This window comes from Maniola hyperantus, chromosome 8 (genome assembly GCF_902806685.2).
Source record: "Maniola hyperantus chromosome 8, iAphHyp1.2, whole genome shotgun sequence".
NCBI classification, from domain to species: Eukaryota; Metazoa; Arthropoda; class Insecta; order Lepidoptera; family Nymphalidae; genus Maniola; species Maniola hyperantus.
The window spans coordinates 7,138,307-7,164,907 of NC_048543.1; the positions used below are offsets into that span (position 1 = coordinate 7,138,307).

Consider the following 26,601-nt stretch of genomic DNA (forward strand, 5'->3'; position numbering starts at 1 on the left):
TAAAAATTTAACCGATACTACAACGCACACAGCTCTTTCAAACTGTAAGCGAAATTGAGATGAAAAGCTCTTTCATAGCACACTCTTTGTCTATCCCCGAATTCATGTGTATGCTGTCGCATGGAAGGCTTGATGCTACAACGATAAGGTGCCTATACACCATGAGTACTCTCGAGTAATGTCTATTCAGGAAATTCGTCCGAAAAAGTGAACGTTCAGCAATATTTATACAGCGTTGCACCTTAATATAAGAAGAATCCTTCTATATAGAACATATTCTATTCAGCCTGTTTAAGTGACGTCATTTGAAACGTGCAGAACCATGATAGAAAACAGAACCTTGAGATGGACAAGAAAACTATTGCTATTACGACCCCTGTGTGTGTTTGTTAGTTTGTCCTTCAATCACACCGCAACGAAAAAATGTATCGATGAAAATAAAAGCTTGAGATAGACAAGTAGGTACTGCTATTGATATACAATGTATAGCGTGGGCAAATTAAATGCGCTTCAATCCAATTTATAGACATAAGTAAGTAAAGTGAAAATGGATATTGAGATATCGTCATGCAAAGTACGGACTAAGTCCTAAAACTTTTTAATTCCTTTATTCAGGAAACTTACGATGGTAAATTTGAGACGTTCATGAATTTTTAACAACCCCAAAGATCGAGTATCTTTTGTTGAAACAAAATCTGAAACATAATACGAATTAAAAAAAGTTTTCGCTATAGAATCTTGTGACAACGTAAACGGAACTTACAAAAGAATTAAGCACCCTTTCTCATCAACATAAGGGCTGAGATTCTGAAAGTATTTTCACTTTTAAACTTTTAATTTATTTAATGACTGTGTTTGAGGGGTGGACGACGCGACGTTCAGATTCAATTAATCTTCTAAATATATAGAAAATGACTGACTGACTGACTGATCTATCAACGCACAGCTCAAACTACTGGACGTATCGGGCTGAAATTTGGCACGCAGATAGCTATTATGACGTAGGCAACCGCTATGAAAGGATTTTTGAAAATTCCACCCCCAAGTTGGTCGAATAGAAGTTTGACATTTGTGTAGTCCACGTGGACAAAGTCACGAGCATAAGCTAGTTAAGTATAATATTATGGACAAAAAGTGATTCACATAAAAAAGAAAAGTATGTCAACATCATTAATTAAAATTAATAGAAAAGAAATTTCAAAGGTCGGTGGTAGTTATGTATCGCAGATGAGATCGTCGGCAGCAAATTGCGGTTGGCTGAGATAAAAAAGGTCGGTCCGTCATTTCGCTAAACGAGTGTAGAGCCTCGGAACGACGCGGGCTGCGGTCGAAAGGATTCCCGTGGAGCGGATTTTCTCAAATGTCTTGAAAAACTGATTCTGCTGTCAATTCCACTCACAATACATTTAACTAGAAACCTTTTTTGCACAAAAAGGAATATACTTAGTCTACTCTACCATATTATTTTCCTATAGCGGCTTAACAGGAAATTCGACTAATTCTAACATAATTTCGGCTAATCTATACTTAAATATACACTACAATAATATATTATTGTACTTATTTTTGTTATTATTTTTATTCTAGATTTTAATATTTTTTTTATTTTATTTATAACTAGCTTATGCTCGCGACTTCGTCCGCGTGGACTACAGAAATTTCAAACCCCTACTTCACCCCCTTAGGGGTTGAATTTTCGAAAATCCTTTCTTAGCGGATGCCTACGTCACAATAGCTATCTGCATGCCAAATTTCAGCCCGATCGGTCCAGTAGTTTGAGCTGTGCGTTGATAGATCAGTCAGTCAGTCAGTCAGTCAGTCAGTCAGTCAGTCAGTCAGTCAGTCACCTTTTCCTTTTATATATTTAGATTTTTATTGACTTCTGTAATAATATGGGTACATTTTGACTGAAATAAAGAACATTATTATTATTATTTTTCTCATTTTTATCATATTTAAAAAAAAAACAACAAACGATAAAATAACAGAAGCAACAAAAAAAATTAAAGTAAAGTAACAGAAAATCAAATAACAGGAACAACAAAAAATAAAATAAACAACAGAATATAAAGTAACAGAAACAACAAACGATAGAATAACAGAAACAACAGAAACAACACTTTCGCATTCATAATATTAAGTATTTATTATTATTATTAAATACTTAATATTATGAATGCGAAAGTGTGTTTGTCTGTCTGCTAGCTTTTTATGGTCCATCTGTTTTAACCTATTTTGACGAAAGGTATCTTCCCCGGGATGCAAGCTTGCATTCTGGGGAAGGACGTAATTCCCGGTTCTTAAATATTTTTGAAATTATTTGCGCTTTTGATGGAAAAAGCACATTTCCTACCGACGCTCAAAGGCGATTCTATCACTAAGCGGTACACATTATAAACGAGAAAGTAAAAGGCTTCATACACTTTTATAAAATATCAACGGCAATTGCAAACCTCAAAGTGCTTTGTGGATCGATGATATTTTCTTAAAGGTAAAAAATAATTTTCGTACAATCTCAAACGTTCTGCAGAAAATTGGCAGGTTTTTAACCGACTTCAAAAAAAGGAGGAGGTTCTCAATTCGTCGGAATCTTTTTTTTTTTTTTTTTTTTTTAATGTATGTTCCCCGATTACTCAAAAACGCCTGGACCGATTTTGAAAATTCTTTTTTTGTTTGAAAGGGTATACTTCAAAGTTGGTCCCATTTCAATTTGGTGACGATCTGATGAACATCTTCGAAGATAGATACTGGAACTCCTCAACGGATAAGAGTAAATTGCTCGCGATCAGTGTAATAGCTTAGTAAACAGTAGATTTTTAACCAGTCATAGCATAATTCCATGGGGCCACTAAAAATTGTGAAATAAAATTTTTTTACAAAAAAAATAAAAACCGACTTCGTTACATAAACACTAAAAATTGAAAAATAATTTAATTTATTACCGAATATATTATGTATACAAGAGTTAATATAGTTCCATAATAATATTTTTTGGGGTCGGTGCCAATGAGGTGCCATTGTGGAGTCCCATAAAAATATGAAGTCTAGACGATTCGCGCAGCTAAAGCTAATTGGCACCGGCACCAAAAAGTATTATTATGGAACTATAATCACTCTTGTATACATAATATATTCGGTACCTAATAAATTAAATTATTTTTCAATTTTTAGTGTTTATGTAACGAAGTCGGTTTTTATTTTTTTTGTAAAAAAATTTATGAAATAAAAAGTAACAAGAAATTCACCAACTTTCAACAAAAAGTTAAAACGTTGCAGTTTACACGCGGTAGAAGTGAAACCTTCGGAAAACCAAACTTCGAGAGACTGAGACGAATGCAGAGTATCTGGAGTAGGATAATTGTAGAGTTTATTTATTACTAGATGATGCCCACAACTTCGTCCGCGTGGATTTAGGTTTTTAAAAATCCCGATCGATCCCGAACTTGATTTTCCGGGATAAAAAGTAACCTGTAGCCTGTAGTAAAAAGTAATTCTGTACCAAATTTCCTCAAAATCGGTTGAAAGGATGGGCCATGAAAAGCAAGCAGATAGACAGACAAACGGACAGATAGACACACTTTCGCATTTATAATATTAGTATGGATAATGTACCTATTACATTACCTACCTACATATTACACAGACACCCTATCTTATTTTATCGTATAGACTAGCTGACCCGCCCCGGCTTCGCTCGGGTGGAATTTAGAAAATAGAGGTGGGGGTTGAATTTCCAAAAATCCTGAAACACGTATTTCTTCATTTGTGACCGAAAACCCAAATACCAATTTTCATGCAAATAACTTGAAAAATGACTGACTTTCGTACAAACTTTCATCCCCTATTTAACCCACTTAGGGGTAGAATTTCGAAAAATAATTTCTTAGTGGATACCTACTGTTTACAAAGAACACACCCTCCAAATTTCATGTCTCTAGGACCAGCGGTTTAGGCTGTGCGTTGATATATATGGCAGTCAGTCAGTCAGGACTTTGAATTTTATATATAGAGATGTAGGTAGATACTTATGTGTCGCTTTTTCATTTCATCGAGTTTCCAATCACAATGGTACCTACTTCAAAAGAAACGTATGAAATGCACCAACTTTCAGATGGAAACTGATACATGACACCGATAGCGCGACGACAACAAGTTTAGAATTTACAGTCACAATAAAAGTATCGCTTTCATTGTCGAGAGCACAATTTGTTCGGACAGCTGTAATTGCGAGCTGCACTCTGGCCATTGGATCGCCAATTCAACTCGCTATAATATAATGCCTAGTACACACCAAAACAGACCGCATCGCATCGACAAATTGTTACTTGATAGCTCAGCTGCTGGTTTTAATCAGTACCCTTATTATAAATGCGAAAGTGTGTTTGTTTGTTGGTTTATTGGTTTATTGGTTTGTTGGTTTGTCCTTCAATCGCGTTGCAACGGTGCAGCGGATTGACGTGATGTTTTGCCTGGGTATAGATAAAGAACTGGAGAGTGATATAGGCTACTTTTATCCCGGAAAATCGGTAAGGTACCCTTATTATAAATGCGAAGGTGTGTTTGTTTGTTGGTTTATTGGTTTGTTGGTTAGTCCTTCAATCACGTCACAACGGTGCAGCGGATTGATGTGATTTTTTATCCCGGAAAATCAAAGAGTTCCCACGGGATTTTTAAAAACCTAATTCCACGCGGACGAAGTCACGGGCATCAGCTAGCTACTTATAAAAATATCAGTTCAGTCAAAGATACCTCGAAAAAAAATCAATAACTTGAGAAAAGGTGCTTTTGTTCCTAAATATTTTTTGATATCCTTGACATGCCCTATCTAAGCTTATTTATATGCCACTACATCCAAAAATCCTCTGTTAAATTAAACAAAGGATTTTGCAACTACATAGTCAAACTCACTAAGCATTAGCATATTATATACAGTATATAAAAACAATGCTTCTCACTTAGATTAAACCTCAAAAATAATAGAGCTTCATAATAACTATACACGGTTTTCTTTTTTACAAAATAACTGAGTCATGCAGGAGTCATGCGAATATCCGACATGTAATCAAGACCTACCAATTACACTTTTCAAGCTTGAAGTTGGACTAGTTAAATCGAAATCTCACGCAACATAGTGAAGTTAACTTTAAATAAATACTTATTTTTATAAAATTACTCATCACCAAAATACAACGATTTAATTAATAAAATAAATGATTTTAAAAAGTGTGTCAAATTTCAGCAAAACTACAAAATAGAGTTTAAATTTTTGTAACAACTAGTTTTTTACACAGCATTATTCTCTTTTTAACAAGATTCTTTAAACAAAGTCTAATACTTTGTTTAAATAATCTTGAAAAATATCTGCAAGTTGAACACTTAGAATAAGAAATATTGATATTCAGTATTTACTGCAAAGGAACAACGTGCTTTATTTAATTTTTCAGAAACAAGATATTCAAAATAGCAGTCGTCGGTTCACGGCATGAAAGGAAAAAGGACAAGCAACAACATCCCGACACTGAAATGGACTTTAACAAGTACGCTGGAAGAGGTGTGTGCCACACAAAATGAGTATTTTTTTGTGCTGATTCGATGCGCCCCACAGAGCGTACCATTAAAATTGACACTTTGTATCAAATGGTCTTCGTGTTGACACTACATATAACGTTGACACGTGTCTCATCACTATTACTCACATGACGCTCAGTGCTATTTTATCAGCGCCAAAATGCTCAAGACGCTTAAAAAACAGATCGGCATTCGCAGGTCCAGCATGTATTAAGAGATGTCAGTGGTTTGTGGCATGGAAGGAAAAAGAACAAGCAACAAATAACATCCCGACTGAGATAAAAAGGGTCCGTCATTTTGTTAAACGACTCCCGCTCTACAGCGAGGCGCAAATAACAGAGACTTCTGCATTGATAAATATCTGCCTATAAATCCGACTCGACATCTTATTGGCTTATCTTAGATCAGAAAGTTGCCATATCATTCAAGTACATTCCAATACTGATATAAGTTTGCACTGCATTCTCTAGGACTACTTTGCTACTTTTGTTTCCCTATGAAGTAGGTATGAACCCAATTCATCGTCATCAACCCATCGCCAGACAACTATTGAGTACGGTCTCCTCTCAGAATGAGAAAGGTTTAAGGCCAAAGTCTGCCACGCTATAGCCCATTGCAAATTGGCAGGCTAACTTAATTTAATACTAGACAATACCCGCAACTTTGTTTCGGTTTTCTGTTAAAATCCCATGGTAAGTCTTTGACTTTCCGGGACAAAAAGTATGCTGTCTTTTCTCGGGATACAAGCTATCTCTATATCAACGTCAAAAATTGCTAAAATGGGTCAGCAGTGAAAGGCCAGCATTTAGACAGATACACTCTCGCATTTATAATATTATATTTATGGATATGTGGATGCTGGAGAGTTATTCTCATATTATGATTTCCCATTCTCAATATCGTCTTGATACAAATTTCTGCAACTTATACTACTCATAATATTATTTTGATTAATATTTTCAATTCACATTCAGTCGATGTATCTGCCTCGCTGAATATTGATTTGATATTCTTTGTCATGTAAAGTAGACGTACCTACCAGGTTAAACCGCTTACCCACTCAGTCTAGTATATCTGAGCATTGAAATAATATGTTGATTGAATCCTAGCAGCGAGCGATGCACGATGTTGGAAAAATTATCATGCGCATGAATCCACTCACATACAGCGTTGATACAGAATGAAGACGCTTCAACGACGACTCCGCGATGTTGAGATCCTAATGTAGTTGTTCCCTAGGGATTTACGAGAACAACACAATGCATTCACTTTGCAAAATGCTACCTTCTATATAGGGTGGGTGTAATCTGGTTAGTTCACTATAGGGATTAGCACGAGCAAGACAATGCAATCGCTTTACAATGTGTACTTATTTAGAGAATGCTGAGATGATACATACTTAGTTTACGTATCTTGACCATAATATTTAGTAATGGACTGTGATACAAATACTTATGGTATTTTGTGAGCCAGAACCCAATATGTTAGTATATTTGACGCAGATAGCCCCCTATTTTTCTATGATTTCACGTCACCATCACTACCCATATTATAAATGCGAAAGTGTGTTTGTTTGTTGGTTTGTCCTTCAATCACGTCGCAACGTGCAACGGATTGACGTGATTTTTGCATGAGTATACCTATGTATATAAAGACCTGGAGAGTGACATAGGCTACTTTTTTCCCGGAAAATCATAGAGTTCCCACGGGATTTTTAAAAAACTAATTCCACGCGGACAAAGTCGTGGGCATCAGCTAGTGTCTAATTAATATATTTGAAAGAAATGATCTAATTTATAAAGTACTTGTCCTGACTGACTGACTATCAACCCAACCCACAGCCTAAATCGCTAGTGTTAGATACTTGAATTACGGTATGATTTGTTTTTACAACGTAGGCACTAGGTAGGCACTTATTAAGAAAGCGTTTTTGGAAATTACAGGGGTGATATAAAGGATATAAAAAGTTTGTATCTCTCATTTTTCAAACTAAAGTTACATCCATATAAATTCGTGCCTGGGCTTTCGGTCAAATATGGACAACTATCTACTTGTTATAGAATTTTGGAAATACCATCCACTCTCCCATTCTCGAAAATCCCATTTGAGCGAAGCGAGGATAAATATGTAAGTTATTTCCATTTTTATAAAACTCCTATCTTAATTTTACCTATATGCAGCTTTTGCTGTTTTTTTAATATTTTAGGAGAAGCAATACTATTCACATAAAGTAAAACGTTGCTCGTATTTTTTGATACTGTTGGCTTGTATGCAAAGGTTCTTTCATCGCATCTTTTTGTCTATCCATACATAACTACTTATGTATCCGATGCGAGGGCAGTCAACTATATATAATATTACTCGTAGGTAATTCTACAACAATGATATTATAATACTTACATCTTTTTTGCACATTATTAATTAACTGATAGGTATGTATGGCTGGCTGTACTACTTAATTTTTGTTGTATAGAAGCAGGCGTTATTTTGCGGAAATCCATGATATACTTGAACCAAAAGCTTTAATTTGCTATAATCCGCTGAAACAGATGAAATCTGTATGGTGTAACATGTAGCGATATGCACCGCCCGCCCTCCCACTTCTCAACATGCATGTTTTTAAACTATGTACTTATAATTTTTTTGTTAAATACTTATTTCCTTTTCTTTAAAATTAAACTAGCTGACTTCGCCTGGCTTCGCATGAGTGGTCTTACCTTAGTGAACCTTACCTCATTATTTTATTTTTTCATCTCCATGGACTAAAATTAAATTCTAATAGGTACCTAGGTTTCTATAGTTAAAACTTAATAAACAAAAATCTAAATAAATAGTAAAGAAAAAGTTTAAACCTTCCTCGTGAAGTATTCTAAATGTTGTTAAAATCAAAAAGTAATCTTCTAAAAGTTTAGAACTGACAAATATTATTATGTTACAGACGTGATTATAAAAAGGTCTCCAGAGCAATGCGCATTTCAGCCTAACTATTACCTATATATATTGAAGTGACGAGGGCCATGGGCCGAGGTGGGAAACGTGAGGAGCACTCATATCTCTTTCACTATTAAAGATCATAATTTCGTCACTTCAATAACATAAACATCAGTAAAAAATCAAAGAACACACAAAAAATTATCAGCAACGTATTTCGTTTTTTTTTTTGGGAATAAAAGGGTCGGTCCGTCCATTTCCGATAAACGAATGTAGAGCCTACGAACTTGCGGCAAAATAGGATCCCGGCGGTACAAACGCCCTGAGATGTCTTGAAAAACCAGATACCGCTGTCAATTCCAATCACGATATAGTTTCAACAAGAAATCCTTTAAGCAAAAAACTCCAAAAATCATATCCAATCTATCACTCTGCTCCCGATAGGATATATAGACAGGCAGTTTAATTTATTTTCTATGTTCCATAAAAACGGCTCTAATTTTGAGTGATTGATTTAGTTCTACATCATTTTTATAGGAGCCATTAATAATGTTTGGAGAAACTGATGACAAGATGTTTTTCAGTATATTAATTTTGTTGTGCGGTGATTCTGACTTTATTTCGAGAAGTCGGAGGTTCAATTCTGGGCACGCACCTCTAACTTTTCAGAGTTATGTGCGTTTTAAGCAGTTGGATATCACTTGCTTTAATGATGAAGGACAACATCGGGAGGAAACCTGCATGACTAATAATTTCCAAAAAGTGTGTGAAGTCTGCCTATCCGCACTGGGCCAGCGTGGCAGACTATGGCCTAAACCCTTTTCATTCTGAGAGAAGATCCGTGCTCGGTAGTGGGCTGGCGATGGGTTGATCATGATAATGGTGAAGATTTTTGGTGTTCTAATTTTTTGTAGTACGTATTCGTTTTAGAAATTGTTTACATTCGACCGCTAATTAACTAACTAACCGCTAACAGTGCGACAAGGCTCTTGAATGACATTGACAGGGGGGCGCTGTTGGAGAACAAAGGCTTAGAATATTCAAACAAGAACAAAGGGGACACTTGACGGCAACGTTAGTTTGGATTTTCGGCACGCGCCAATATAGCTTTGTCGCACTTAAAAATTAAAATATCTTAACTTTTTTCTTATAAACAAGGTTAGGTTCCTCAGAAAAGAATAACTAGGTAGGTAGGTACTCATAGTAAGTACTGCACGAATATTTTCTTACCCTTGCCAAGCTGAACTATAAGACCTACCTACCTGCCAAACGTCATGATTCTAGGTCAACGGGAAGTACACTGGTAGTTTCTTGACAGACCGACAGACAGACAGACAGACAGACAGACAGACGGACAGACAACAAAGTGATTCTATAGGGGTTCCGTTTTTCCTTTTGAGGTACGGAACCCCTAAAAATACTAATTATTAATAATCTATCAATATATTACTATGACGGGACCGTGGTCTAAATGTACCAAAGAATATTCCAAGACTGAACCAAGACTGACTGAAACTGACTGACTGAAGCGAGAGGGATGCCAGGTATATTACCTGTCAGCTCGGCAATTTTGATACCTACCCTACAAAACGGTTATAAACATTGGTAGGTACATACATGTGGCTTGAAAAAAGCACAGGTGATGTTTTAGTCGCCTAGCACGAACATTTTTTAGGGGTTCCGTACCTCAAAGGAAAAACGGAACCCTTTTAGGATCACTCTGCTGTCTGTCGGTCTGTCAAGAAACCTACAGGGTACTTCCCGTTGACCTAGAATCATGAAATTTGGCAGGTAGGTAGGTCTTATAGCAGACATTCGGGGGAAAAATCGGGAAAACCGTGAATTTGTGGATACATCACACAAAAACAAATTAATTGTGGTCATGAAACTAATAATTAGTATTTTTAATTTTCGAAGTGAGATAAACTATATCAAGTGGGGTATTCATATGAGGTATCATATCAGTGCATTCTAAAACAGATTTTTATTTATTTTTATGCATGATAGTTTTTGAATTATCGTGCATGTCGAAAAAATACGACTACTAGTATGGAACCCTCATTGCGCGAGTCTGACTCGCAACTTGGCCGGTTTTTTAATAGCATCGTTAAAACTGCTAATAGAAAGACGTAAGTAAAGCCTACGAGGGAACTCATTACCGAACTCCTTGAGGTACTATTTTGGCTGAATAGGGGTGCGGCGCTGTGAGATAGACCGCGTTTATGAGCCATATCTCGGCAAACGAAGTTTACCCATCCCCACCAAAGATTGAACTTCTTTTTTAGTTTAAACGTCTTTTAAAATCCCTGCAGAAGCTTAAACATACACCCTACGTAGTACGTACCTATCTAAGTGTTTCTATTTACAACATTGGCTTCAACAAACATTCGAAACTCGCTCCCCTTTTTAGAAATGAACTGTGTCATTATATCAATTAGAATTTGATGAAACTAAAATATAATTACTTATGTTCTAATGCCCACAGCTTCATGCCCCGTAACTTTTTTAAATCTTGTAGAAACTTTTTGATTTTCCGTGATAAACCGTACGTCTTCGGGATGCAATTTATCTTTGTACCCGTCAAAAAAAGTTAAATGGAGGATCATGAAAAGGTAACAGACAGACAGACGAACTTTCGCATTTTTAATATATTGTATGATGAAGTATGAATTTTACTTAACCTAGTGTTACTCGCGTTAAGGACGGCAAAGTTTGAGACAAACCAGTAAACAGTTCTTTCGGCAACTCATATTAATATATCTTGTATATTTTTTATGAATTGTATCAATAACTTTAAACTAAAAGCTTTATGTAACTGTTAAAAATAATATAGGCACTAGACATAGTATCGTAAAATTCTCAGACGAGATTGTAGATAGCAAATTGCGGTTGACGGAGATAAAAAAGGTCGGTCCGTCATTCTTCATTCTACTAAATGAGTTGTAGAGCCATACAACGATAGAGCTAGTGGTAGAAGGATTTCCACGGTACGAAGTATCTGAAATGCTTCGAAAGACTGATACCGCTGTCAATTCACGATCCTAAACGTTTTTTTGCACAAGTAATTAACTAAGTTAGATATCGATCTACAATTGTACATATTTTACTGAAGATTGTATTACCAAGCAGACTCTCCGTCAACTCCCTCAATACAAAGGCAGTTTGGTTCTCAATTTGTAGACAACGTTCTAGAAACTATACGGGCTTAAAGATTTGTATGAAGTAAATTCTTGAGATCGTATAATTTTGAAACTGAATATTTAAAAGGAAATTTGAAAACCCATAGATATTAGTTCCTAAAAACTACCTTTTTACAAAATCTCATTTATTTAAAAAAACATTGAAAATATTAAAATAAAACTTAAAATAAGAAATAAAACAATTTTGATTGAGTTTGATTGGTTAGAATTCAAATGAGAGCCAAACTACGTTTGTTTGGAGCGCACTACAAATAACCCCCTAATACGATTAATAGTAAAAACTGTAACAAGCTCGTATATCCACATTCGCACCCAAGGTTCGACGGCACGTTCCAGCACGGCGCACAAGTGCTATCATAAAACCCCCCACGTATTTAGCCGGCTAAGAAAATCTAGTCTTGGCAACATCAAAGCCCCAGTATAAAGAGAGACAGTAGTCCGACGTCTTTGATCTAGTGGTAAATATATCAACCAGGACGACCCTTCAACATAGGGCCCTAACTGCGTAGACCATTTGGGTCTCTCCTTATTTCCACACTTACCGAGCGATTGCTCGATCTAACTGTCATCTTATTATCCTTATGGTCAAAGTATTAAAAGCATGACTTTTCCCTCTATTCGAACAGATATAATAATGTCCATTCTCTTAGTGCTAATCCATCATGTAAACGCTCCATGAGGAATTCTTCATGTCTGCATAGTTACTGGCCACGAGGCCAGTAGATGACGGCATTCCATCGTACTTCAGGACAAAAGAAATTTGATGCATCGTGTTTATTTTAGGACTAACAAAGATTCAACACTTAACAAAATTGATAACAACTTATACTTACCTGAAATTTATGTAATAAGGCTTATCCAAATTTTGATGTGAACATGAATACTTAGATATTATAGTCCGCTGCCGCGAGTGAAAAAAATTTCATTTATTGCCCTCTTCTGGGTACAATATATTCTCTTTGTCAACTGGCGGTGGAGACGATGGGCTGCTGGGGCGAGAAAGCGAAGGGTTTCTTTCGTACGTGACATCAGCCGTCGCCTTAAGGGAAGAGGTTGCAGATCCGCGCTCTAGGCTTACCTGGTCCAAGATTGACCATCGCCATTCAGTGTGGCTATAGTGAAAGCTTGATGAACACCCTTGTCCAGGAGCAACCAGTAGGCGGACTTTTTTGACAACGTGGTTAGCTATAGTAAGGTTTATTAATATTGGACTCTTGTAAATATGATGCGTTAGTTATACATTTATCTGTTATCATGTAGACATGTAAAAAAAGAAACATAACATTGTAATTACTTAATCGAATAACCAGTGTTTGTAAAATAAAAAAATATTTTTTTAGATATTATAATTATTTATTATAGGTAGGAATTATGCTATAAAATAATTTTATCAATTTGCAACAGACTAGTTACTAAAAGACTACGTTAGGTAGATATGTGTTGCCAATATTCCATGTAAAACTTTATAGTTAAGTCGTTTAAACGTTTAATTAATCCGTAGGGCGAGTACAAAAAGCACTTAGGTTAAAACTGAAATTGAATGGATAGTCAATAAACCAGTCGCCAGTGTAATAGACCGGATGTTTCGTTCACGTTTATTTTCACGTAAATCACAAGTTGCTACCGCAGTGACACATGCATCGATTGTATTGCAGAGGTCTGCATGTGATGAATTAGTATCTCAAATTCTAAAAGCACTAAAACTGGACATTGCCGTACAAAATGACAACTATTATCCTTGTGCCGATTCGAAGCACACCACCGAGCAAAATGGGAATTAAAATTGACATTCAAATGGTCTTCGAGTTCTGACACTGTTGAAAGATGTCTCATACCTAGTTGCGAAAGTGTGCAGTGAATGTTTGTTAGTGTTCCACATTTGTTTCAGGTTTTGGTATTTCTTTACTGGACTAGGTACTTCGGTGCTCCAAAATACAAAAACCATCGAGGGAGGTAAGCCAATATAGAGAGAGCAAGATCCCAGGACTGTCAGACCTTACTTGTTTTCTGAGAAACAAAACGTGTGGAATAGAGTTGTGGTAGCTTGTGTACTTTTATCGTACGTTATCTGTTAGCTCGTGCCGATGCCCATTTAATAGGTTTAACTATCAACTCGCCAAAGGTATCCACATAAAAAATTGACGCACTTTTCTTAAGTCCGAGTGCTGATCATATTTTCCTTGATTTCCCGTGATAAACAGTAACCAGATGTGTTAATCCAGGATATAATTCAATCTCCATTCCAAATTTCATCCAAAATCCGTTAGCCGTTTTTGCGTGATTTAGTAACAAAGAGTACCTAAACATCCAAACTTCCACACTTTCACATTTATAATATTATATTAGGATGTGAAATTAATATGAAAATGAAAAATATATCCTATAACTGAGTTGTAATTATTGTATTATGATAGTCAGGAACATACATAAAAATCAGCACCAGACTAAGAAAATTAAGCAATGTGTTTACGTACCGGTAGCAGAAGAAAGCTAGAAAAATATGCGTATTCTAAAATTCACATACTCTATCCCGTAAATTTTTTCTCAGAAAATAAGAAAACTCTGGCGGTCCTGGGATCTTGGACCCATACAGTTTTTTGCCAAATGTTACCTTTTTCTTTCAACTTTTAACTAGGTTAATAATAAATTGTATTAATAAAAAAGAGAACTGTACCTACAGTATATTAAGTAAAGAAATTTCACAAAGGCTAAGTACATCCGTGACAAAATAAGTATACTTCTCTTATTGATGCTTCAGGTAGAGGTAAGTTGGTTCAACAGAAGCTATGCTCCTGTTCAATGAGTCTGTTTAATTTGAATACAAAGCTCCGAGTGGAGATCGTTATTCTCAATGAAATCCTTTTATATTATTGCTTTTCGAGTACGAAAACACTAATTGGGTACAACGATGTTTTCAAATTAGAATTAACGTATCTACCTGAATGTTTAATTAATTACAATCTTCTTTATGTAGGTAACTTATCTATTTCTCACCTTTTGGCAACGCAGCCCATTGATAAGCTATGAATATATTAGATTAGATCAGATCCAAAAGTTTCCGATCATAATAAGTAATCGTCGTCGTTATCTGAACCGTTGGACGTCCACTGCTGGACATTCATCTCCCTCGCAGATCTCTTATGCAGGCTTCTTATAGGACTCCACGCTCTTGTGGCGCTTGCATCCAGTGTGGTTAGTACTACATCTTACTAACTTTGAAATTTGAGCGTCGACACATCAGAGTGAATTGGACCGAAAGGCCCTTCATTTAAGAAAGGCGTTTCATAATTTTTAAAACTTTTTTCTTGAAAAGGGCGGGCCAGCTAGTATTTCATGTTTTGGCATCGTCACCCGAGAAAAATAACTTAAATAACATCCATATTATAATGCAAATATATTAACAAACGATTTCCAAAAGCCATCTATGACTCCAAACTTCAGGCATTTGATAAAATTTATTCGACATCACTCGGTTGTAAAACAAACTAACTGCTATGCGATCAACGTATATGAACTGCGACTTGATTCATGCGAAAATAAACGAGAACCACGTTTGTTTCTTTTACAACCTATTATATTATCTATACGACCATAACAATTTAATTTAATTTAGTTTAAATCATCCTTAATGCTTAATACTAAGACAAAGAATTTAAAAAATTACGTAAGTAATTAAAAGAACTTAAAAACCCGACTGCTTACCTAGTAAAGTACCTAGTAAGCAGTCGGGTTTTTAAGTTTTAAAAAGGACTATTAGCTTGTCCCCGCCTGCCATACATTTTCTAAGATTTATGTTTATGATCTTATCATTTCTATTAAATAGGAAACAAAGCTTGTTTACTGCTTTTGCAGTAAACAAGCTTTGTTTAGCTGCAGTTATCAGTTACTATTTATTAGCAGTCGGATTTTTTAGTATTTTTAATTACGCAATTTTATTTCCTGATTTTTATAATAGAGTGTAGTGGGAAGGGATCTTAAATAAACTACCACCATTTAAGTACTCGGTGTAGTTATTTTCTATGCTTTGTCACTCAAAACTGTTATAGATTGTATATATTTTACCATATTTGGATTTGGATTCCAACTCCTCAATACTGATGCTGTACACTGTACAGCCTACAAAAAAAATGATTGGATTAAAAACTGTCGGTTACTTTTTGTCCTGGAAAATCTAAAGTTCCCATGGGATTTTTAAAACCTAAATTGACGCAGGCGAAGCCGCGGGCATCAGCTAGTAATATAATATGGCTGCATAAAAAATTTGGAGATATTCATTATTTAGTACGGTACTTCAAAGAAATAAATATAGGTAGGTAAGAAGTAAGTACATACCCACAATGTTATAGAATATTGTATGCCGAGACTCTTCGTGTTTAAGTGCTATTCGATCCAGTCGGCTTCTTCCAATTCAGGTCAAGGTCGGTGTTTCAATTTTTATATGCTACCAGAGAAATGTTTGGTCTTGTCAACTTTAATTGGAACTTAATTTGTCTTCGCCACTTGAAGCCTGCCATACATGCAAGGATTTATTTTAGAGGCGCTGTGCGCAGTTAGGCTTAACAACTATGCAGCTAAATCGGGGCGTAGGTATCTATTAGAAGTCTGCACCACCCTTACCCGTGACACGACATTGTGTGAATGGTTTGACTACTCTTATCCTTTAGTGAATACTGTAAATAGCTACATTTATTCAGTGAAATAAATGTAGCTATTTATTAAAATTACTAGCTGATGACCGCGGCTTCGTTCGCGCGGATTTAGGTTTTAAAAATCCCGGGGGAACTCTTTGCTTTTTCGGGATAGAAAGTAGCCTATGTCACTCTCCAGGTCTTTAACTATACTTATGCAAAAAATCACGTCGATCCGTTGCTCCGTTGCAACGTGAAGGACAAACCAACAAACAAACACACTTGCGCATTTGAAATAAGGCTACTGATTCCCCCACTAGGTGGACAGACGATATTAAGCGATTCGCAGGGAGCCGCTGCTGGAAGGAACGTCCCTACGTCTATCAGTTGATAATGATGAGTGAAAAAATTAAGCTAACAAAACCAACTAAGGGTCAAAGTACATTGCGGCAAAGTAAAGCGACGCATGGTTTCTAAATTGTTACAAAGTAAACTTATCTTTATCTCCACTATGTAATCATTATCATCTTCATCATTATGATCAACACATAGCCGGTTCACTACAGAGCATGGGTCTCCTCTCAATAAGAAAAGGGATTTGGCCATAGTTTCAGGCATGAAACAGACTAATCTCTCTCAGGCATGCAGGTTTCCTAACGATGTTTTCCCTCACCGTTGACTCAGTATTTTTGCCTCTTTTATTTGACATCCTATAATAGCAAAAAAAATGAAAGACGCTTACTATTTTGGATGTAACATTCGTCAGATTTCTTATTTTTGTATAAAATGCAGCCTATGTCACCCGAACCATAACAACGAATGAATTGATACCTCATTCATCAAAATCTGCCGATTAGTTTAGCTGCTACAGTGAAACACACATAGATACAAACAAACATACATACATACATACATAGACAGCCAAAATCATAACATAACGGGTAAAAAAGGTATTGTGTCGCTTCGAATAAGTATCCCGCAATGTGCCTTGAGCCTAATAGGAAAAGCAACGGATACGATGCAACGCCAACATCGTGCTGACAACGTGGCTGGAATTTATAGCCACAATAAAAGTATCGCTTTTATTGTCATGAACACAGTTCGCATGGACAGCTGTAATTGCGGGTACTCCCTTTGTCTTCTGGAACTCTGCATTTAAACTGCTCCTATTTTAGCACTTTATTTGCTAATTGAGTTTGAATTCTATGTTGAGGCTACAACTTTGAATGTAATGCAAATTTTTTTACACAACTGAGAATTATTATCCTTACTTGCACAAAATTTTATGATTGCAATCCATGCGATTCAACATGGATTGCGATCCAACATGGAATGCAACTCCTTTTCAGTGTTTCTCATCCATACTTACTATAAATACAAAAGCCCATACTTAATTACCTACTTACCAACTGATTTCAACGATATCGATATATATAAAAGGAAAAGCTGACTGACTGACTGATTTATCAACGCACAGCTCAAACTACTGGACGGATCGGGCTGAAATTTGGCATGCAGATACATATTGTGACGTAGATATCCGCTGAGGATTTTTGAAAATTCAATCCAGAGAGTAAAATAGGGGTTTTAAGTTTGTGAAGTCCACGCGGAAGAAGTCACGGGCATAAACTAGTTTGACATAAAGTTTAAGTACTAGCACAGGCACTAGCATACCGGGAGAAATCGGATATCCACAAGTCAGTAGGAATTTTCTTAAGTAAGTAAGTAAAATAGCCAATTTTGACTCAAAATTTATTTCAACTTGAAAAGAATGACACTATTTTTTATCACTTTTCTTACAAACAATTTAATTGCTTATCATTAACATCAGTTCAAATATAAATATATACAACGAAATTTAGTTACGGTAAAGTAGTGTGGTTAGCCATTCAGGCCTTTGCTGTTGAGGTTTATATTCCGGTGGACTCAAAGCCAACGGAGAAGCGGCATCTGCCAAAGCTACAGAAGATGAAGTCTCCGTAACAGCTATACTGGGTTTACCTTTAAGTATAGCTCTTAACTCTTCATTTTCGACAGCCCTTGTCCTTTGTAGATTTTCACGAGTTTCTTTCATTCTTGAAAGTTGTTCCCTTAAAGTTCTATATTCTTCTAAAAACTTCTCGAGCTGTGAAGCTCTAAAGTCAAAATCCTCAAAAGGCTGACCCGTACGTGAATAATCTCTAAGACCAGATAAATCCAAAAGTGGTGTAGCGGACGGAACTGACGTTTGCTCTCTGGAGGGTGAAGCTGGTAGACTAGGGTTGCGTCGCATCCGATTACTGCCCACAGAGAGATCCAAAAAGCTATTTGATCGACGTCCACTTGAGCGTTGCCGACTTTTCTCGTAATTTCTATCAAGAAAAGTAATAGAATCACCCCCAGAACTATTTCTACGACTACTTAAGAGAGGACTACGGCTGTCACCATCTTTTCTCCGAGGAATTGTATAAAAATAATAGGGATCGTGTTTCGTATCATTGCGAAAATAAGATGTTGTGCCTAAGGCGCTCATTTCTATAAGATCAGGATAATTCTTTTCACTGTCGCTACCAGATAGATCGTTATCGAGGCGGTCTCGTGTTCGGGGCCGTGAGCATGACCTGGCATTATTATTAAATCGATTATTTTCAGATATAATCTCAACGTGACCACTTAAAAGTCCTGCTGATTTCGAACTTTGTATTGATTCAGGTGTAGCATCAGATCTGTAACAAATAATAACGTCTGTAACAAATAATAATCTAAAGATTTTTTTTTCTTAAATCTGGTCTAATACCAAAGTTTATTTCGTAAACCCGATAAAAATTACATATTATTATTATTATTGTTATCATAATTTTTTTTTTATATTTGAACATCTTAAAAATCTATTCTTTAAATATTATGTTCGTAAAAATGGAATTTGCAATAAGTATCGATATAAAATTATTAATTTCACAGCTGTTTGATGAAAACAGGAGTTTGAATATAATATATTTGGTAGGTACTCTGAGACTTTAGAATATTGTACCTACTACATAGAGGTAGTTTTTTTGGAATAACTTCAAAATACATAAAATCAATTCGTTACCTAATATTGTATTGGCTCATCCGCGGTATATGCAAATCTTGAATGAGTTCCCCTGATCTTGCAGATGAAGGTTCAGATCTCCGCCATCTTGCTTCGCGCGGCGGCGTAGTGGACTCTCTGTGGTCTCTGAGTTCTTCGCGATTATAACCTTCATAGTCGTCTTCGGGATCATGCGAAGGAACGTTTCTATAGTCCCCTCTTTTACGACTATTGTCTGAGGTAATAACTCTTGGCATCTCAGCGTTTGTTTTTAAATTAGCTTCAATTTTTTCATAATTATTTTCATTATGATTTGATGTAACTATTTGTTCATTCCACCTATCTAGCTGTCTTTTTTTACGAGTTTCATACGCACATAGTCCAATTAAACACGAACTTAACACTATCACTGCAGAGACTGCCATACCGGCCATTAGTGCTCTGCCACCGAAACCTCTACTTTGAGGTTTCTTTTCAATTGTTAAACTTAAAACCACTTCCGCTTTTCCAGCCCTATTTTCAGCATTGCACGTATAAAGTCCAGAGTCTTGTATATCTGCTGATTTAATTGTCAAATTACTTGTTTGTCCTTCACTACGTAACATAAAAGTCCTGCCGGAATTAAAATTGCCTGATGTTGTAGTTGTGTTAGCTAAAAGGCGTCCAGCACGAACCCATCGCACTCTCGGTGCCGGTACACCAATAACTTTGCAAACAAGCGTCACCTCATCTCCTTCCAAACCCTTGAAGTTATTTGATATTCCAGTTACTTCAGGAAGGCATGCAAAATCTTCCAAGTCTAATCGATCCCAAGACTGAGTCATCAACCGTGTAGGTAGGGCGCAATCGGGCACAACGGTTGCTGGAACATTTTTTTTAATCATCCAATCCCGCATAGGTCGGAGATCACAATTACAATTCCAGGGATTATTGGCAAGTTCTAGTCCCTTTAACGATCTTAATGGTGCCAACACTGCAACGTGAAGGACCTGTAGTTTATTTTTACTAAGTTCCAAATACTCTAGTGAACCTTCCAATCCTTTGAACCCTCTTGGCTCAATTTCTGATATTCGACAAGCGCTCAGAGTTAACCTAACCAGATGTGGTAAAGCTGAGAAAGAGTCATCTTTTATTTTTGTGATTGGGTTACCGCCGAGACGAAGTTCCCGGAGCTCAGGTATTGAATCAAAAGCTTGAGATGGCACTGACTCCAATCGATTTCGAGAAAGATCGAGTTCAACCAGATTAACGAGAGCGCGAAAGGCGTACTGACGAATGATTTTTAAATTACAGGCAGGTAGGTAGAGACGTTGAAGATTTAGGAGGCCTGCAGCTGCGAAAGCATCATCACGTAGAGTGACTATTCTGTTTTCAGCCAGGTCTAGCAGTTGAGTGGTTGGATCTAGTCTCGGTGGGACAGCGTTGAGGCCGGCGCGAGCACACAGAGCGGACTCCTTGCCACTTCGCCATTTGCATTCACAATGACGAGGACATTCGGCGGAGACGGCCACCGCCATCGCGAACATTAGCAGCACCCACATGCCACGCGACGATTCAGCCCGCGCCACATCTATCGTCTTCACCGCCGAGCGTCATTCCCTATGCGGCCACGTACCTGGAAAAAATACCACATAATATTACATCTTGCGATAGAAATAGCGATAATAATCAGGCTTTAATACAAGGATTTTGGGCCCAATGAGAAATGGCTAACATTTATGCTGAGGTACACTAATTTTTTCCCATTTTGGGCACAAAAGAATCGGAAGTGCCTTCATTTTTAGGGTAGGTAAACCTTTTGTCATCTCAGGCTAATAATAATCTCAGCTATTCGCGGCTACTACTGGGCTATAATTTACCGTAAATTGATTTCAAACTGTATAACGCCGTCTAGTTGTCGTACCTATACTATATTAGGTAGGTATGTAACAAAACTATATTGATTTATGGAAAAAATCATTTTCGCAAATGTAAACTCTGTTCAGATTAAATAGGCACGTGCTTATACTCACTATTATTAACCGGGTAATAACAGGTAATACTTATAAAATTACGTTAGGATCTAGGGTTCATTATAAAATGGAGTATGAATTACTTAATAATACTGTAGTAATTAGATAAGGCTAGCTAAAAAAAAAGTGAAATAAAATTTTACATGATTAAAAAAACAATACTGTTAATAGAGTGGAAACCATTATAATATTATATTCTCTAATAATACCTCAAAAGCGGTCAGTTTTCCCTTCATTCTTGAGGTTTGTGGCTACCCGAAACTGCGTATAGGTACCAACACGCAGCACGTTCATTATAAAACTTTTATTAGTCCAAGCTACTTTTAATATCAATATTTAAAACCTTTAAACGGATTATTATGATAATTGTATTTTTCCAGCGTAACGTAATTAAGAAAAATATTTCTCAGTAAGTATAGTACGCAACAGGTTGAGATGGCAATCGGGGGATTGAGGCGGGGGGACGCCACGCACACGTCACCCGCGCTTTCCCGCGCCGGGTTAGGGCGGGGCCTGTGCGGGTGTGCGGGGTGTCCCCACCCCGATTGTCATTTACTAGGTCTAATAGCATATACCTATGCGTTACTTTAGCTATATTATAATAATTTATTATCTAAGCAAAGAGAATATATTAGATATATGTTATTACTCGTAAGGATAACAATGTATCTAGGTAGGCGTAGGCATATAAAGCACTCTTATAAGTACCTACTTTGATTATTTGTTCTGATCCCGTGCCTCGTAGAGCTCGTAAAGCCGTTGGCCCGGCTGGTCTCTCTCCGGTCGTGTCGGATTTCCATGCCATCGGGCTATGAGAGTGAGGTAATAGAGAGTGCACCTGTGTTTTCACATGCACTTGTGCACTATAATATCTCCCGCGCTAGCGTCTATGGAGATTGGCCGGCGTGGCCGAAATTCGGTCGGAAGGACATTTTGATGTAAATATTAATAAAGGTATTTGTACACATTCGTGTTAAGTGGCGAGCCGGGACACGAACTACCTAGTAGGTACTGGTACGCGACCAAAAGTGATGAACATCGATCTTTAGAACGAGATAGCATATTTGTAGAGCACTCTCTCGGTCATTGAAATCGACAAAACATCATGTGGGTATGAGTGACTGAGACAACGCTCTACAAACCTGAAATCTCATTCTAAAGGCCGATGTTCATCACTTTCGGTCGCGTAGGTACTGTACCTGCTTACACATTTTTCTTACAACCGCGCAGTGGTGAGAGTGGTTGATTGCGGCGAACGGCACGAAGTTCAGCGATGGCGAATATGTATATTATGCAGAGTAAAAAATTGCCATTAACCTAAATGACGCACCTACTTACCTCAAATCTTCATTGTTGGCATTTCGTATAGGTGCATCGTAATCTGTAAACAAAAGAGAAAATTCATGTACTCGTAAATACATCTAAATATTAAATAACTCATGTTAAGCTTAAATGTAACTCATGTTAAGTATATAATCGCGACTTTACTGTTTACACATTCGTCTATGGGCTCATCTTGCAATAATAAGTAGCGAGATTCCCAATCCACGCAGAAGTAATGCGGTGTTTTCCCATTATGAGGTACGGAACCTTAAAAGCCTTTCCGGTGTAGCTTTTTCTTTGACTTTTACAATGGTCTTTGTTTGATACTTACTTAAAGAATGAGAAGTTGTGACAATAGAAAACAGGTTGAATTATTAAGAAAACTCATCTTTACGCCAGACATAGATATAAATATTCTAGATACTTAGAACACTTTGTATTAAATAACTCAAAAACTAAACTTCAAAAATCTTTCAGCTTTATAATAAAAACTGCACTTATTCCAATGATTCTAAAACGTTAAAATACTTAAATAACCACCAACAGCTGAATCTTTCTATTATTTTTGATTTTGTTTATAACGAATTTCGTTTATTACGGAATACGGATTTTGCCATTCCAACTTGCACCTGTCCGAATTTTTATTTTATTTTATCGGCGCAGGGTCTCTGTAAGCCTCGTTTGTTTTAATTCTTTCGTGAAAATTCCCATGATTTATAAACAGTCAGCGTGGATTTTGGAATAATTTACTGCTTACGCATTATGCATAATGAAATAATTATAAATTCCAACGGCATGCTTTAATTTTTCATTCAGGTAGCACCTACTTGCTATAAATAAGATTTAATTTTGTTTTTTTTTATTCAGATACAAGTTAGCCCTTGACTGCAATCTCACCTGGTGGTAAGGTGGTGATGCAGTCTAAGATGGAAGCGGGCTAACTTGGAAGGGGTATGGCAGTTTTTGTTAAACCCATACCCCTTTGGTTTCTATACATCGTACCAGAACGCCAAATCGCTTGGCGGCACGGCTTTACAGGTAGGGTGGTAACTAGCCACGATCGAAGCCTCCCACCAGAAAAAAATTGAGAGCTAAGTGGGTACTCTTATATCATAACACGTAGGTAAATGGTTGAAACTGATGGTATGGCGTCCTCGTCATGATTCAGATGTTAGTTACAATTAATAGCCTTTGACCTTACAACATATGAAAACATTTCCATCTGACGCTACTTGAAGGCATGGCCTAGTTGCGATAACGAATAGGAAACAGTCGAGGACCGAGGTGGTCATGCGAAGTACTACATTATAATAATGAATTAATAGTGGCCATTTAAATAATAACCGCATTAAACGTTAAACGTATTTTTACGTTTATCTACATTAATAAGAAATTACGTGAATATTGCTTTATTAAAAAGCTTGGACGATTTTTAGGGTTCCGTACCTCAAGAGGAAAAACGGAACCCTTATAATCACTTTGTTATCTGTAAAATAATTAGTATTTTCAACTTTCAAAGTAAGATAACTATACCAAATGGGGTATCATAATATGAAAGGGCTTTACCTGTAAATTTCAAAACAGTTTTATTTATTTTTATGCATATAGTTTTTGATTTACCGTGCAAAATGTCAAACAATACGACTGCAGTACGGAACCCTCGGTGCGCGAGTCTGACTCGTACTTTATAATACAGTTGCTCGGAAAATGCACTTACAATGGTAATAAACATGGCATGAAAGATAACTTTACCACACGCTAGTGCAATAAATGCAATGTAGCGATGCCTCTGTGCTGAATTATTTGTCAATATAATATTATGAAATTCTAAACGAAATTAGCTTCGCCTAGTAAGTATTTTAAATTAAACACAATACTTTTATTATCTCAATATTTTAACACTACTTAAATACAAAAGAAACATAATATAACACAATACTTATATTATTGCATAAAACGGTATTTTGCTGCTAGAATCTCGAGATAGGAATACGGTAGGTACTTATATGAAATGTTTTCATTTTGTTACCTAGTCGGTACTCTAGTTATTAAAAACTGGTGAAAACATTGGCAGAAAGCTTTTAATCTGAATAGTGAATTTATTTATGAATAACATAATGTTGAAGCAGACATAAATCAGTCTCTATGTTTGGAGAGATTACACAGCCTTGCTCACCTATTCCAGGAACAATCTCTAATAATTATATTTTATTCTCCAGACAGAAATTCTTCGGACTTGTGTACTGTTATATTTATCTTGTCGCTTTATTTCTTTCATTACTTTTCCAATTTCGCGGTTTCACACAATTTATCTGTTTTGTTATGGACGTAACCTTTTACCTTTTATGGCTTCAAATATTGTAGATACTAAAAATATATATAAACATTGTTAGATAAGACTTACTCACATTTTTAATACAAGCTGTAATCTGCTATTCATCATCATAATCAGCCTGTGGACGTCCACTGTTGGACATAGCCCTACCCTAAAGAACGCCACCACACCCGGTCCTCGGCCTTCCTCATCCACTCACTTCCCGCCAGCCTCTTTATATCGTCGGTCCATCGAATGTTGAGTTTGGTAGATTAGTAGAAATGATAATTTTAAATTATTTCGTCAATCTGCCATTGGTAGGTACTAATTATTTTTTAAGCTTAGTGCTTATCGTTTGCTAAGCTACACTAACTAAAACATTTATGTGTTCATAGCCACCCTCGTGAATATTTTTAGATAACGATGAAAACTCATCGAAAAACAGCAAAAAATTTTGAAGTCATAAGCGAATATACAGACAAAAGGTGGGTTGCCACTTATAAAGTTTGTTTAGAAAGGAGAGATAATAAGATTTTTGTCTACCTTTTCCTGAAATCTACCAAAATATGGGAAAAACATGCTAGGTACCAAAAATTTTACGTTTTACTTTTACTTTAATAAAATAGTTGTCTAACAAGTTTTAAGCAAGCATTTTAAGCAAGTTCTAAACTACCAAATAATTTAACTATCATTCCTACTAATCTTCCAAACTTAACATTCTCCTGCCATAAATTTAACGTATTTGCGTAAATACGCTAAGTAAAGAATCTTCTAGAAACATTTGCACTCAAACTGAAGTATCATGTACCTAGTAACATTCACACATTCTCCTACCTGTTCAGTCAAACTAAAGTAGCTATCTTGTAGTAACATTCGCACACTCTCTGATTTTCTAGTAACATTCTTGTGGCTGTTAACTCAAACTGAATTAGTATCTTCTAGTAAAATTTGCAAAATCTCCTGCCTGTTCACTCAAACTGAAGCGTCTTCTAGTAACATTCTCTCTGTCATAGATTATCTTCGGTTCAGATTATGACAAAACGATTAGGTAGGTAGGTACAGTATTAGGTTACCGAAACAAAATTTTCAAAGATTCATGACGATAATAGCTTTAAATAGAGCTAGTTTAGGAATATTCGCGTGTAACTGGGATATAATAATAGTAGTGTGCCCTTTCAGTGACACGCGATAGCATGCCCCGCGAGGCACGCGCTTGCATGCCAACCCAGCAGCGGGCCATTACCACCATGTATATTTGTGTAATAAATAAGCATCTTTCCAGGTTTTTGAGGAAAAATTTAATTCAGTGAGGTATGAAAGTAATTGGTACCATATTGCTACAGCTAGGTATATTATTTTTAGAAAGTACTATTTCATAGACTTGTCTTTCAGTCTAAAGTGAAAAATAACTACTAAATAAATACTATGTATTTTCCTGTGACTTTGTTTGTATGAATAATTTGTTTGCGTAAGAAAATATTTTTAAAAATAACTTTATAATTTGACGTAAGATTTTTACATTTTCATTACCTGTTAAGCCACCATGATCCAAAGAAACATCCAAATAAACGTTCCT

At 36.3% G+C, this 26,601-nt stretch overlaps 1 protein-coding gene across 1 annotated transcript in view; it reads right to left on the bottom strand.

Annotated features, from left to right (window-relative positions):
- Positions 1-18,079: 18,079 nt before the first annotated feature.
- Positions 18,080-26,601, bottom strand: part of kek3 (kekkon 3) — a 54,078-nt gene continuing 45,556 nt past the window's right edge. The window contains exons 2-4 of the mRNA XM_034971231.2: positions 22,727-22,769; positions 19,398-20,991; positions 18,080-19,032 (exon numbers count right to left, since the gene is read on the bottom strand). Coding sequence (XP_034827122.1) covers positions 18,186-19,032; positions 19,398-20,917 — 2,367 coding nt within the window. The 5' untranslated portion in view covers positions 20,918-20,991; positions 22,727-22,769 and the 3' untranslated portion in view covers positions 18,080-18,185. The remainder of the gene's footprint in view (positions 19,033-19,397; positions 20,992-22,726; positions 22,770-26,601) is intronic.